General features: G+C 44.4%; 1 protein-coding gene across 6 annotated transcripts in view; it reads left to right on the forward strand.

The window, feature by feature from the left end:
• SYNE2 (spectrin repeat containing nuclear envelope protein 2) overlaps window positions 1–16,121 on the forward strand; it is a 351,025-nt gene that overhangs the window by 177,716 nt on the left and 157,188 nt on the right. For all 6 annotated transcript variants that reach the window (XM_083167027.1, XM_083167022.1, XM_083167024.1 and 3 more), the window contains 9 exons: window positions 1,052–1,198; window positions 2,743–2,883; window positions 2,962–3,144; window positions 3,499–3,636; window positions 4,588–4,773; window positions 5,803–5,925; window positions 8,227–8,409; window positions 10,083–10,175; window positions 10,507–10,689. In XM_083167027.1, the coding sequence (XP_083023153.1) occupies window positions 1,052–1,198; window positions 2,743–2,883; window positions 2,962–3,144; window positions 3,499–3,636; window positions 4,588–4,773; window positions 5,803–5,925; window positions 8,227–8,409; window positions 10,083–10,175; window positions 10,507–10,689 (1,377 nt within the window). The remainder of the gene's footprint in view (window positions 1–1,051; window positions 1,199–2,742; window positions 2,884–2,961; window positions 3,145–3,498; window positions 3,637–4,587; window positions 4,774–5,802; window positions 5,926–8,226; window positions 8,410–10,082; window positions 10,176–10,506; window positions 10,690–16,121) is intronic.

Raw genomic sequence — 16,121 nt, forward strand, 5'->3', positions numbered from 1 at the left:
CTTGCAGAACACAGGACAGACCTTATGCCAATGTTAATGGTTTCCTATGTGGAGTGTAGAGTTCAAAATGCATCTCTGTCTCTGGCGGTGCACTTGAAAACTGCTAGTGTGCCGCTCACAGTGATTGAAAAACACTGGTCTAGCTAGATAGCTTAAAACATAATCCACATCCTTTTTCAAATAAGCACATAGGTGGAAAAGCACTTCAGTTCCTGGTGGTGGCGAGCTGAAATGTGCGAAAAATCAGCTGTTTCGGCATCCTTACAGCACTTCTTGCACTGCATCCAGTACTTTAATATGGTTTAGCCTTTTTATGCCACTAAACCCAGAACAATTAAAAAAAAAAAACCTTGAATATTGCCCCCTGATCCCTTGTCACTTTCGAAGCAGGTTGATTGCAAAAGGAACCACCCCCATAGTGAGCATTTTAAATATCTCACTGTGCACAGTCGTGTATGCTGTAATCTGAAGTTTTAGTTTCTTTCCGGCAAGTGTTTTGGCTTTGAGCCAGATCTATTCAGGAAAGCTCCGCAAGTGAAGTAAAGTTTGATATTTGTATTTCGAGTCTGAAAGAGCCGAAAGAGAAACATGAATATTTGTTTTCATCTAAATAAAGCCCACTGGGAATGGAGTTTATCGGCGAGAGCACAGACCTCATATTGTGCTTGCAGTTGGGCACCTGAATCTCTTCCTTAAGTGTGCTGTGAGGAAAAGAAGCCTTTCATTCTTCTTACCAAAGAAAAAGCTCCCGTCTAATAGTCCTGTGTTTATCTGTATAATTATGTGGAAGGCGATACTGCAGTCCACAGCCTGGCACATTACTGGATTTCTATAGTGTTTGTGCTCTTCATATTTATTTTTTCTCTTATTCTTAACAATCCATCATATATGGTAAATGCTAAAATGTAGAGTTTTATCGGACCGTGTTTTAAGGATCAACAATTTGTTTTTGTATCTGTTTTTAGTTCAGAAAAGTTATCGCTTGGAGAAAATAAAGAGTTTTTTTTTTTTTTGCTTTAACTAAATGTCATCCTTTGTCCACTTATTGCAGGAACTTCGCAGGTCGATTGATTCTGAAAAGGAAAAGGTTAGGCTCATTGTGGAAAAACTCAGAGCCCAGTATGCAGAGCTAGTTCCTGCTGAACTTCTGTTGCAGGTAGAGGAGTGTCAGGTGTTTTCCAAAGAGATGGAAGAACGGGTAAGTTGTCTCATATTATGTTTAGGTATATTTATACAGTATTTCATTTTTTGTACTGAACACTTTTTGCCGAATGTTCTTCATTCAGGCATTAACTGTGCAGGGTAGATTGAGGGATACACTTTATTGTGACCGGTACAGGTGATCTTCATAGCGGAAAATTCTACAGAACGGTGCGCCACAGCACCAAGAGAGTTTACATAAGGATAGCATAAGGCACAGCGCCACCTACTGTCCCTCCAGTATAGTCTCATATCATACTCATGCGGCATATACATGGTGCGATTGTAGCCCTATTTCTAAGCGATCTGACTAGATCCCTTCCAAATTAAGCACGCATTGCCCCATGTGTAGGCACCCTAGCAACGGCAATGCGCTGTCCCACACTTCACCATGACGGGCCTAGCTTTATTCTGCATGCCGTATAAATGTAGTCACCGTCAGTGTTCTCATACCAGAGAACACTAGCCATGGCGCATCACTCAGCAGACATCGCCGGTGCATCGCTGTGTGCTGAGCACAGATCGTGCTAAGCAGTATCACTCAGCATGAAGGCTCAGTCAGTGTGTATAGAGCATTAGTCTAGAGATGTTACATCCAGTTCATCCATGGGGACACAGAAATTTGTTTAGAGCGATCTAAATGTCAATCTAAAATCAATCAACATTGACATCGTGATTCAGGATCAATTACATCTTCAAATATAACATTGATGTCTATGTGTTTGTCAGTTCCATTCGAAAGTGACTGTGAATAGACATAAAAATGTATTTAAAAAATGACCGCAGTTCTACCACTACGTACTGAATTTATTTTGGACAAAACACATGCAAAAAAGATTCTGTGGTTCCCCTAATTCTGGTTTTGGAACATCGAATACCCCTTTCACACATTGCACTTATAACAAGGATAATTTCCAGGTTGCTGCCTGGTCAAAGTGGGGTGTGAAAGCACCAAACCTAGTAATCCGAATCGACCAACCTAGCAATTTATTTGCACTGTGTATGATGGGCAACCCAGGTTTAGTGTAAAAGTATCGGATCATGGGTCTGACCCAGCATTACAATATGAAAACTGTGTTAAGATGGTTAGGTGCCTGCATTGGTTTGTGACCATCTCCGATGGGCCGTCTGTTATGGCTTGTGTAAATCTCTGACGGTTGGGTGTACGCAGGTCTCATTTAGTTGCAGTACACTGAGGACTAAGGGGCCCACTGCTGCCCCTGTGACCCACTATTTTTCCCTGTCACACTCCTCCACCCTCTGCCTCTCCCCGTCACCCACTAACATGTTGCATATTGTGAAATTTGGTTGGGATGGTGAAGGGCGGCACAATATTTTTGCACCTCGGCACACAACCCTCATTTGCATGATTTCTTTTGGCTTTCTGATGAGCATAACAATCCCACTCAGTGCCTCTTGAAGGGACAGAACCTAATACTTATTTCTACCCTACACTGAAAACTTAACCCGGGATCATTTTGTTTGCTTCATCAATAAGCAGAATTTTTAAATAAAATATAACCGGTTCTTGTTTTATTTAAGGTTAAAAACGAAATTGAGCAAAGAGCTCCTCACAATATAATGGCTAGGAAGGTGGATGAGATCAAAGCTGGTCTCCAAAGTATTGAAGTCCGGTTAACAAAGAAAAGCCAAAATATCCTCCAAGCCAAAGCCCTTCAGAAGGTAAGGACATGGAGCATCTCTTGAGGACACGAGTAACATTAAGAGCACATTTACAAGTCTGCATTTTTAATTTGTTAGGAAATCTGGGATGAAGTGGATCTGTGGCACTCTAAACTGCATGCATTAGAGTCTGAGGTCTTGGATATGGCAGAAGAGGACCCCTGTCAGGCACAAGAATGGATGGATAAGTTGACTGAACCATTTAGTCATCACCAGCAAGTAACCTACCTTGTGGAACACAGGACTGTTAATTTAAACAAGGCAAGTGTGTGTGTGGCAAAAGACGGCCATTTTGTAAAATGTTATTAACATGAATTAATTTGGTCAGCTCAGCAAATATTCATGAAAATGATGTCACTGCATTTTCATGAGAATCGTTGGGAAAGAACCAGCTCACAAAATTATCGCAATCTATGTAGGTTATTTCTACGTTCTAATAAATGAATGTTGCCCTTTTCGTTTGGTCTTATATTTGTGAACCAAACTGGATTATCTTGTATTATTTTCTTTGTATGGTAAATTTGTAGCAGAAATTGGTGGAGGGGTAATTATTAAAAATGGTAAGTGAATTTAAAATAAATAATTTGTATTAATAAAATGACGTTCTATTGGCAGGCGGCAAGCAAGTTAGAGGAATATGAAGACATTTTGACTATCACTAAATCCTGGATTCAGAACACCAATAACCTGTTGAGTGAAGAGATGAAGGATTGTTCTGCCAAAGTCCTGAATAAACACGTCACCGCTCTAGAGGTCTGGGCACCATAAGCTCTTAAGGCCTATTATTACAATTTTATCTATTTGTTGCATATACTGACCGTATAAAGGAGTTAGTCTGCATCAGCTATTGTTTGAAACTCTGTGTGAGGAGCAATTTAATAGTTTTTAAGTCAACTGTTTCTTCATTTTTAATAACGATGCTTTGTGCCTTACCGTTTCGCTTTTTGGATGTTTTCGCTAATAATGTGATGTCATAACAATGTATCTAAAAGAGACATTAATTCATCGATCTTCAGTCATGAAGATATTTAATAGTTTGATAGCGTTACCTTATTTACATATCCTATATTGATAGCTCTCCGTAAACAGCTTTCATTGGTGGATGTTCAACCCTTTCATAAAATCCTTGTCTGTGTTAGTCTTCTGCTTTCCTGCTGTTCCAATCCTAAAACAGATTATCTCAGAATAGGCTCTTAATATAAGTTTTATTATAGCATAGCCTCATAAAATGTGTGCTATCCCCTATAGCAGGCATGTCCAAACTATGGCTCTCCAGCTGTTGAGAAACTACAAGTTCCATCATGCCTTGCCACAGTTTTGCTATTAGGTAATGCTAAAAAAAAAACTATGGCAAGGCATGCTGGGATGTGTAGTTTCACCACAGCTGGAGGCTGATAAAGCCCGATACAGCTGCTGATCGTAGGAAGTAGGCTTTTCGTGATACCATGATACTAGGTGCTACAGTTGTAGAAGGTTTAAAATTGTAGAAAAACAAAGATGAAAAAGTGGGGTGACCACATTCACCTAATGACGCGATATAAAGGATATAAGGAATTTATAATTGATTGGAAACCTATGACCAAGAGCAGATCACTACCATATTTGTGTTGGCTAGATGTTTTTGGGCTGAAGGTTAAATCGGTTTGTATGGTGTAAATGGGTCGAGGGAGGAGCGCACTGTACAATTTTTTTTTTTCTTTTAAGATTGCTTTGGATGATTCTGAGCAGAAACAACATCTCCTGGGAACAATGCATTCTGAGTTAGGAGAGCTAGATATGATCTTTGAAACGGACAGCATTGTGGAACGCCTCAATGAGCTGCGGAGCCAAGTGAGGGATCTCCAGGAGAAAATTCTGAATGTTCTCCCTCTAATTCAGCACATAGCAGATGTAAGACTTCCATTTTAATTCTGTGAACCTTGGCAATTCCAAATGATTGTGCTATATATGTTTGGATGTTTAACTGTGTTTTCATATGTTCATCAATTTATGTATTTATTATCAGTTTCTTATATAGCGCAGCAAATTCCGTTGCAGGTTTCTTTTCTCATCAGCCATGTTGTAGACCTCTCTACTCAGCCATGTTGCTAACTTCTCTCTCTCCTCAGCCATGGCTGCAGGCCTCTCTGTCTCCTCAGCCATGGCTGCAGGCCTCTCTGTCTCCTCAGCCATGGCTGCAGGCCTCTCTGTCTCCTCAGCCATGGCTGCAGGCCTCTCTGTCTCCTCAGCCATGGCTGCAGGCCTCTCTGTCTCCTCAGCCATGGCTGCAGGCCTCTCTGTCTCCTCAGCCATGGCTGCAGGCCTCTCTGTCTCCTCAGCCATGGCTGCAGGCCTCTCTGTCTCCTCAGCCATGGCTGCAGGCCTCTCTGTCTCCTCAGCCATTTCTGCAGGCCTCTCTGTCTCCTCAGCCATGGCTGCAGGCCTCCCTCTCTCTACTCAACCATGGTTGCAGGCCTCTCACACTCTCCCCTCAGCCATGGTTGCAGGCCTCTCACTCTCTCCCCTCAGCCATGGTTGCAGGCCTCTCACTCTCTCCCCTCAGCCATGGTTGCAGGCCTCTCACTCTCTCCCCTCAGCCATGGTTGCAGGCCTCTCACTCTCTCCCCTCAGCCATGGTTGCAGGCCTCTCACTCTCTCCCTTCAGCCATGGTTGCAGGGCTCTCACTCTCTCTCCTCAGCCATGGTTGCAGGGCTCTCACTCTCTCTCCTCAGCCATGGTTGCAGGGCTCTCACTCTCTCTCCTCAGCCATGGTTGCAGGGCTCTCACTCTCTCTCTCTTTCTCTCTCTCTCTCTCTTTCTTGACCATGTTGCAGCAGGCCTCTCTGTCCTCAGCCATTTTGAAAATCTCTATATGATCTCTATTGTAATAGTTATCGATAAAGAGACTTGCTAAGCAAGCCTATATTCTCCATTTTCAGGAGGTGGCCACTATTGAGAATGAGGTCAAAAGAATGGAAAAGAGAATTGATACCATTAAAACTATTTTGACATCTAGCGAAATAGATGATATGTCACCAAAAGAACATCATAAAAATGGACAGGTAAAATGTTTATATTTTAAATATATTATTGAATATTCTACTTTGTTTAAATACACTTATTATAATGTAGTTGTTTGAATATATATGAAAAGCATTTCCAGATCAGCTGCCCCAGAGATTTACATTTGTAAGCCTACAATAACCATGCCATAATTATAGTTATGTTGTGTTGAATCTATAAAGCATTGCTATAATAAGCTATAACTATCGACGTACTTACAAAGTTATAACCATTACTACTGGGATGAAACCAATAAAATGTGATATAAGTAGGTACCGTGGAGTGTTTTCTGCTATACTATAATAAAAAGGATCAACATGACGTAACAAACAATCCGGTACTTGTTTCCTAGCATGGCCACAATCGCGGGCATCGGTTGTCATTTTTAGTGGTCTGCGACGCGACCGACGCGATGCCCCCGATTTTCCCATTGAAATGCATTGAAAAAAGTCAAAATCGCGTCGGTCGCGTCGTATGCGGCTAAAAATGGCTTAAATGGTCCAATGGTCCAGACGCGATGCCCCCGATTTCCCCATAGGGAACAATGTTAAATGCCTCAATTTACCCGCGATGCCCCCGATTTCCCATAGGAATCAATGTTAAATGGCTCAATTTACCCAAATCATCATAGGGAACAATGGTAAATGGGCCATAAAACCCAAAAAACACCCCTGAACAGTGAAATGTCCCCCCTTAAGTAGTTTACGCCACCCCACGATCAACGCCAACCCGAAGCGTGGCGAGCGGCGGCGGTACGCGTCCTACGACCTTTTTTCATACCCCCACTATCCACGTCGGCGTGGAGTTGAGAATAGAATAGTGTGGCGAGCGTAGCGAGCCACCGAGCCCGAAGCGTGGCGAGCGGACGCGGATACCTTCACAGGTAAACGTGTCCCTTCGCGGGCTTCACAGGTATCCGCGTCCCCTCGCGGGGCTTGCTGCACTCGCCGCGCTTCGGGCTCGGTGGCTCGCTGCGCTCGCCACACTATTCTATTCTCAACTCCACGCCGACGTGGATAGTGGGGGTATGAAAAGGTCGTAGGACGCGTACCGCCGCCCCTCGCGGACTCGCTGCGCTCGCCACGCTTCGGGTTCGCGTTGATCGTGGGGTGGCGTAAACTACTTTTGGGGGGACATTTCACTGTTCAGGGGTGTTTTTTGGGTTTTCTGGCCCATTCCCTATGATGATTTGGGTAAATTGAGCCATTTAACATTGATTCCTATGGGAAATCGGGGACATCGCGGGTAAATTGAGGCATTTAACATTGTTCCCTATGGGGAAATCGCGGGCATCGCGTCGTTACCATCGCACCTGATTTTTTATTGCATGCGATGGCCGCGATGCCCCCGATTTTTCCTCACGATGCCCACGATCATGATCGTTGTGGCCGTGCTAGGAAACAAGTACCAACAATCCTTAGTAAATGTGAATCAGAAAAAGTGACAATAACTGACCGTACAGGGAGAGGTGCTGTGCTATAGAGTTGAAGTTTTCGGGGGGTATTCAACCGCAGATCCCTACAGTCGGAATCCAGGACGTATTTTGTTCTTTCCATCAGGAACTCTAAAGTCCATATTCAATGTGTCTGAAAGTCCGCAAATCAACGAAAACAGCTGGGGGATACGGTCACTAGGTCTACAAGCTTTGGATCTACACCACTAGGTCGACTTGACCGAAGGTTGACATGGGTTTGGTCAAGAGGGTCATTAGGTTGACACAAGCATTTGGTCAATATTGGGAAGGTTGACAGTCAAATTAGGTTTTTCACCTTTTTTTTTTGAGCCGACGTGTGCAGACAGGTGGTATTTCATGGCCTACCATCCACTAGGGCTTGGTGGGAGAATAAAATAGTGTGCCCGAAGCATGGCGAGTGCAGCGATACGTTTTAGTGTCCATGTCGACTGTGTCAAAATTCGGGACAAAAAAAAGTGAAAGCCCCATGTCGACCTTTTGACTATCCTATGATTCATACCCAACAGCAGCGCATTGTCAAAAAACAGCCGTGAATTGGACAATCCGCGGCTGTTTCCGACATAACAGATCCAACTTGATTTAAAGGGGGGTATTCAATAGCGTCCAGAATTGAATACTGCCCTTAGTATGACCTAAAAGCCCGGACTGTTTGGTACGTGTACTTTACAGTAGGCCACATTGTTTTGTCTTGAGTGGAAAGGTTTATACTGCACTGAATAAGGTTGAGATGGAGTCAGATTTTCAGCAATCACAAGGAGGGCAGCGTGACGTAGAACAGTGACATTTTCTCCTAGTAAAGCCGCTTTCTGCTCTCTGTACCTTTCAGGTCATGCTGGACAATATAGAGCGCATTAGGAACACGGTTGCTGAGATCGAAGAGTACAGGCCTACTCTCAATTTATCTGAATCTGGGGTCCAGTCTCTATGTGTATTCCGAAGAATGGGACGACTCTTGAGAGAGGCTGAAATGCTGGAAAAAGTTACCAAGGAACAAATTGAGCTGCTAGAGGTAAAGGACATTTGTGATATATACTGGGGTCATTCTTTAGACTGTCTGTACATGGAATATCAGGCATACAGCTGCCGAACAGGGATTCAGTAGAGTGAAAAGAAGACTGGGCCCTGGGCAAGCCTGTGAATGTGCTGCAATAATATCACAGCCCTACGAAAATCTGGAAATATTTTCAGCGTGAGCTCACCATCAATTGATTTCCCCACTGTGGCCCTTATTGTGATTGAGTTGGACGGAGCGCGTTTTTCAGCATGTGTACCATTCGCTATGCGCGTTTGCGGCCGCCCACCACCGTGCATGGAGGTAACACAGCGACGAAAAAAAACTATGCCGTGCATAGTCGGACACAGTGGGCGTAGTGTGGGTGTATCACAGGGTGCGGCATCAAAACTGGGCCTTAACCGGGGCATGTGAGTGGTGACAACAAGTGCTGGGCGTACGCTTTTTGCGAGTCTCCGAGTGGTCGGAGCTGTACACATGAGAAACATCCTATCGCTTGTATATTTCACTGCTTTAACACACAAATGCACCACTACTACTGAAACCTTAACACACAAGTGCTTTAGGCATGTTAAACACCAGCAGAGGGCGTTTGGTCGGCTGTTCGGCCGTCCGCGCGCTGGAAGTCCATGCAGACATTGTAAGCGCCGTACGCACACGGGAGCATATGTGCATTAGTACACCACTCCCCTTTGTGTGTTGGTCCGTCCGAACAGAATCTGTGGGCTTGTAGGTGTGACTTCGCTCACCGTGTGTGTGCGCGGTTCAATCGGTAAGGAAAGAACCAGAATAAGGCCCTGTGTGCGGTAGCCCTAGACTTACTCGCGGCTGCGATGAAACATGCAGATCCGCACCATAGCTGACGTCAGAGGGCCTCCCTGAAAACGGGTCTCCACACCTACGGGTTTTTCTTGACACAGCAGAGTGTAGTAATTATCCTTGCACAGGTACCCCACCCACTAGTGCCTCATTAGTCAGAGTTCAGTATAATGGGTTTTATTAATTGCGTGTGATACAGGAATATTTTAGCAGCAGTAAATGCACTATATGTTGATTCTGGGCGAGATGTACTAAGCCATGTAAAGTGATAAAACCGAGAGAGATAAATCACCAGCCAATCAGCTCCTACCTGTCATTTTTCCAAACACCGCCTGTGACATGGCAGGTAGAATCTGATTGGCTGGTGGTTTATCATTGAATCCCTTTGCACAAGTTTTGTAATAAGCCTGCAATATAATTATTAAGAGCAGAGAACTAGTTCCGCATACACATAAGCCAACTGGAAGTGCTGTCACTTATGTTGGTGACCAGTATAATCCTAAAACTACTGTAACTGCAATAGTGTAGTAACTATTATAAGTGAGAGTCTAATCCCCATAACCACACTCATCTAAGGTTATGGGGATTAGATTCTCGACCCCCTAGATCACACCCCAAAAAATTAGACAGAAATGGGTCAAAGCCAAAATCTTTCACGGGAGCAGTGGTATGGGGGTAGGAAATGTAGAACGTGCTCTCCTCTCCCTTTGCTGGACTGATGTTCTGCAACAGCGCGTCGCCATAGTGACTAAGTATCGCCTCTGTCTGCAGCAATAACTAATAAATACCTTCTGTGCGAAACTGCATGTTACCTTCTGAGTTTGTGTTAAACTGCCTTTATTATTTTACAGCCGATCATAAGTGAAATGTCCGAGTTGGAACAGGAGCAAGAAAAGTTAAAACTGCTCTCCAAAAGTTTCACGTGTGACACCCCTGATATAAAGGTAATACAGGCAGGAACACACTGTACATACTCACTTGCATGTATGTTTTTCTTTCTTGAATTGCCTAGCAACAAAATGCACGTGTCTTTACAGTATGTTCATTTACGAGCCCTCTGTGAAGTCACCCCACCTTTTTTTATTGTTCTCATTCGCAATTGATAAGTTACCTGGCAGTCTGCAGGCTAAAGCACTGTCCATGTGAATCATTCTGAATAGATTAGTGCTGAGCTTGTTTACCAGGTGGTGGGGTAATTGCGCCATACTGCCAACTTTGCAAACTCTATAAATGGAGTTCATAGTTAATCATTTTCTCCCTTGTTACACTTTCTAGGAGAAGACTGAAGTAATTAGGAAACAACTGGAGGGATTAAATGAGAAGAAGGAAGTGGTTTTACTTACCCAACGCAGCTCCGTGACTGAACAGCTGGAGCGTTTACAGCTGGAGCCACAGGACGAAGACTCGGAAGCCATCTTGTCTCCAGTAACGGAGGGCGTAAATGTTGTCAGTAGTGAGGTAAACATTGGTTTCTAGACTTGAAAACCCTGAACACAATATCTAATAACACTTCCACTAATAAGTGTATGCATAAACAGTGGAGGCAGCCATTTTGTTAGCTGAGTCAATATGTATGAAGAAATGCACAGTAATGACGTTTTTACATAGAAATTATGCCTGTTTCAGTTATAGTTAGACTACCAGATGGCACTGTACTATTGGATGCAGTGTTGTGTATTCATTGTAGGCAGCAAAGGCAGAGCCTCCAGTATACTCAACCATACCTCCCAACATGACCCATTCCAGGAGGGACAAAATGCTCTGCTCCTGGATTTCCTCGCCAGTGGCAGTTGTAGAGGTGGGACTGCACCACTGTACACAATTCAAATAGGGGAGTCACACCTGCCAATGAGTCCCGGACTGTGGTGTTTGGGGTTGCAGTGGGTGAGGCTCCCCTATCTGCATTTTGGACTGTGCTGTAACCCTTGCGACTCTGCAACTGCCAGTCCAGAAACAAAGCATCTTTTCCCTCCTGGAATGGGTCATGTTGGGAGGTATGCTCAACAGTTTTGACTATAAAATGACTAGTTTAATACAAAAATATTGATAACATATTATCTTTGTGTTATTCTATAAACTACAGTAATCTTTGTATTAGAACAATCATTTTTATGTGTGTAAATCTGGCAGAGATAGTAGTCGGTGCCTCCACATCCATTGGCCTTTCTGCAGTGATTGAATGGAAGAGTTGCCCACAAAATCAGCCAAAAGCCAAGCAGCCAAATCCCCTCCATCTTTCCCTGTGACATGTCCCTGTGGTCCGTAAACGACATCCCTCACAGGCCATGTAGTCGAGATGCTTGAACTTGTCAAATTGTTTTCAATGTTTAACCTGCTGTATTTTGTATATGTACAATACATTACATAGTATAGGGACGCTACTGAAATCTGTAGTATGTGGCAAATTTTGCTGTTGAGCACAGTGCGTTTATAGTGTTCCGAGCATAGCCAGGCACCATGCCTGAATGCAAGAATGGCAAATGTAGCGGTACACTTATGCGGTGCCCATGTCGAATTGGTTTTGACGACCTTTATTTATTCATTTATTTATTTATTAACAGTTTCTTATATAGCGCACACATATTCCTCAGCGCTGCACAGAGAATATTTGAACATTCACATCAGTCCCTTCACCAGTGGAGCTTACAATGTATATTCCCTACCACATGTACACGCACACACAGACATTCTAGGATTAATTCTAGGGACCTTTTGACCATGTCGATCTTTTGCATGTGTTGACTTTTTGACTGCGGACCAATAGTGATCGACCTCTTGACTGACAACCTATTACTGTGGATCCTTACCCGTCGGCAAATAAGAGGGAAACCGAATAATAAACAGATATTGTCTCTTATTGGCTGAATTACTTGTACGCTGAAAAATGGCATAGGCCCACATGCACAAAGCTTCAAAAGTGATAAAATGGGGAGTGATAAACAACCAACCAGTCAGCTCCTGTCTGACATTTTTCAAACACAGTCTGTGACGTGGCAGGTGGGAGCTGATTGGTTGGCTGTTTATCACTCTCCATTTTATCACTTTTGAACTTAGTGAATCTGGCCCATAGTCTGTTAGCCACTGTACCACATTATTTGGGCACAGACCAGTGTCCACACCATCTGCATAAAAACGTAACTTCCTGCCTATATATGTCCTCTTGTAACTTAGTCATGCATTACGATACCTTCCTGCCATCCTTCTGTGCATTTCAATCATGTGTTTATCTAGTCAAGCTGCACTGTGCTGTAACTATTAGTGCTGAATCCAGATGCAGCTGATATTATCCTGAAGTGCAAATATACAAATAATATAATTATACCTCTCTGTGTTCTAGAACATCTATGTGTTGCATCTGAGGGCAATAATAATAGGGGGATAACTAAATGTAAGAGAAAAAGTAAAGTATTTAGTAAAAGTTACAGTAGGGAATAGGAACGCTCTGTACTTTGGACTTGTCTGAGCTCTTCTCCTCGGTCTGGGTCAGATGTATCAAGCTTCAAAAAGTGATAAAATGGAGAGTGATAAACAGCCAGCCAATCAGCAGGCTGGGTTTGAAAAATGACAGGAAGGAGATGATTGGCTGGCCGCTTATCACTCTACATTTGATCACTTTACGGGCGGGATGTATTAAAATACATCGCCGCCCTTCGCGCCCCCCCCGCCGCGATGCCGCCGCATATGTACTAACATATGCGGCTGGCATCGCGATGCGGTGACGGAGGCCCCCCGCGATACCTGTACTGTGGTCTGCGGGGGGTCTCCGTCACCTCCCAGCCGGCTTCTGCAGTTTTCACGCCGGGGACAGCTAAGCAAGCTGTCCCCGGCGCTTCCTCCTCCCCCTGCAGCCGGAAGGACGTCCGGCTGCGTTGCTAGGGGGAGGAAGGGCTTACCTTCCGGGGTCCAGGAGGACCTGCAAGAAGGTAAGCCCAAGGGAGGGGGGAAAGGGGGGGTCGGCGAGGCGGCGGGGTTGCGGCGACGCGGCGGGCGGCGAAAAGAAGCCCATAGGCTTCTATAGGGTATCGCCACCCAAAGGTGGCGATACCCTGCCCTGCGGTGACGTGGCGAACGGGTTTTAGTACATAGGAAAATGCGGTAAAACGGGGGTTTTACCGCATTTTCCCTTTAGTACATCTCGCCCTACATCTGGCCCTCTTTGTGTATAATCTTACAGATACTATTAAGAGGGAATGCTTACTGCTATGAGCAAAGTTCAGTTCCTGCAGGAATGCAGCTGTTGTATATACACACGTTTGTACACCGAACAATGCCTTACATCTAGTTCTGCACAAATGTGTCTGTTTCCATTTTCTCTTAACCCCTTCCCGACATTTGACGTACATTTACGTCATGGCCGGGATGTACTTCCCGACACATGGCATAAATGTACGTCATGACTTTAAACTGTCACTGCGTCTAGAGACGCAGTGACAGAGGGACGATGTCTGCTGTCCCTGCATGCCCAGGGGGGGCTGCGATGCCGCCCCCCCGTCGGCGATCGCTGTGATTGGCTGTTCAGTGTGAACAGCCATTCACAGCGGTTTCCTGTGTTACCAGCGAATCAGACGCTCGGTAACACAGGTGTCAATTACCGCCGGGCGTCAGGGGGCATGAGGGGGTCATCGGTGACGATGACACCTCACCCCACCCTCACCCCACCTGCCCCCAAGGCTGTGATTGGTCCGTCGGACCGACAGCCAATCACAGCCAAGGCGCGACATTTAAACTAACGGTGACTGCGCTGCAGACGCCATTCCGGTCTGGAATAGCGTGCAGAGCGGTCACCGTGCCTATCTGCCGTGATACTGACCTGATCCTTGCTAATACTTACCTGATCCTTGCAAATACCTTACCTGATCACCTGATCACTGCTTGTAGCGTGCTGGACGCTTCCTGGATCTGACTTCTTGGGACTTCCTGCTGCTGCTGCAGTGTGATAGAGAGATAGAGAGAGAGATAGAGAGAGATAGAGAGATAGTGACAGAGAGAGCTATATTTTGTGTCTGCTACCCCCCCTTTTTGGGGGTGCAGGGTTTTTTTATATATAAATAACTGTCAGTGCTGCTGCTGCAGTGTCATAGAGTGATAGATAGTGATAGATAGTGATAGATAGTGATAGATAGTGATAGATAGTGAGAGATAGTGAGAGATAGTGAGAGATAGTGAGAGATAGAGAGATTTGTGTCTGCTACCCCCCCTTTTTGGGGGTGCAGGTTTTTTTTTTATATATATAACTGTCAGTGCTGCTGCTGCAGTGTCATAGAGTGATAGATAGTGATAGATAGTGATAGATAGTGAGAGATAGAGAGAGATAGTGACAGAGAGTGATAGAGAGTGTATATTTTGTGTCTGCTACCCCCCCTTTTTGGGGGTGCAGGTTTTTTTTTATACATATAACTGTCAGTGCTGCTGCTGCAGTGTCCTAGAGTGATAGATAGTGATAGATAGTGATAGATAGTGATAGATAGTGAGAGATAGAGAGAGATAGAGAGAGATAGTGAGAGATAGAGAGAGATAGAGAGAGATAGAGAGAGATAGTGACAGAGAGTGATAGAGAGTGTATATTTTGTGTCTGCTACCCCCCCTTTTGTGCTGATCAGTATATCTGTGCTGATCAGCAACTTTTTGGGGGCGCAGGGTTTTTTTTTTTTATATATATACCTGTCAGTTGCTGCCAGTTGCACTGTCAGTTGCACCAAAGGTTGTGCACCTGCTGCCCCTCACTGGTAATCAGTGTCGCATCACTGATCACCTTTTTTTTTTTTGAGAGTGCTGTGGGGTCTTTTTTTAATTTTTTTTTTACACACACTGTGATTTTGTGGGTGTCCTGTGGCCACTGTGCGCTGATCAGTGACGTACATCACTGATCAGCTTTTTCGGCACAGGGTTGATCTATTTTTTTTTTTTTTTGATCAAATTCCTGTTGCCTTTGAGCGCTGTTCAGTGACGGACGTTACTGACCAACATCTGTGCTCAATTTTTGGCGCAGGACCTTTTTTTTTTTTTTTTAACCCCTTCAATTTTTTTTTTTATTATTGGGATCAAATTCCTGTATAAAGTATTTTTTTTTTTTTCTGCACTACATACACACTACACACTACATACCCCCCGGGTTGAAATAAAGTTTGTACCCCCCCCTACACTATACACGTGTTGAAACATTTCACTACCAGTAACACAAAAATAAAAATGGCATCCCAAATGTCATCCCAAATGTCATCCCAAATGTCATCCCAGTCATCCAGAAGAATGTATTCAGCGGAGGAGGCATATGCCATGCTTGCCTCTGACTCTGACACAGCCAGTGATGCAAGCGGGGAATTTGAAGGATTTGTCTTAAGCTCCTCTGGTGATGAGGGACCCCCTCAAAGACGCCCCCGTAGAGCAGCTGAGACCCCCCCAATAATTGATCTCGTATGGACCCCACCACCAGACAATTTTGAGCCCCAGGTTCCTGAGTTTTTGGCCATGCCAGGAATCCAATTTGATTCCACAGGTCTCAGAGAAATTGACTTTTTCAAATTATTTTTCTCTGATGATTTTATAAATTTAATGGTGGACCAAAGTAATTTATATGCCCAGCAGTTTATTGCTCAAAACCCCACGTCATCATTTGCTAGGTGGACCCCTGTAGATGCAGTAGAGATGATGACGTTTTGGGGTCTGGTGTTTCATATGGGCATAGTAAAAAAGCCAGAAATTAGGCAATATTGGAGTACAGATGTTCTGTACAGCACCCCATTTTACCGTATGGCCATGCCCCGGGCTCGATTTGAGACTATCCTTAAATTTTTGCATTACAACGATAATGCACAGTGCCCTCCCAGAGATGATCCCACCTTTGACCGGCTATTCAAAGTCAGGCCGGTCATTGATCATTTCAGTGCCAA

The sequence above is a fragment of the Crinia signifera genome, chromosome 12 (genome assembly GCF_055691185.1).
Source record: "Crinia signifera chromosome 12, ASM5569118v1, whole genome shotgun sequence".
Lineage (NCBI taxonomy): Eukaryota > Metazoa > Chordata > Amphibia > Anura > Myobatrachidae > Crinia > Crinia signifera.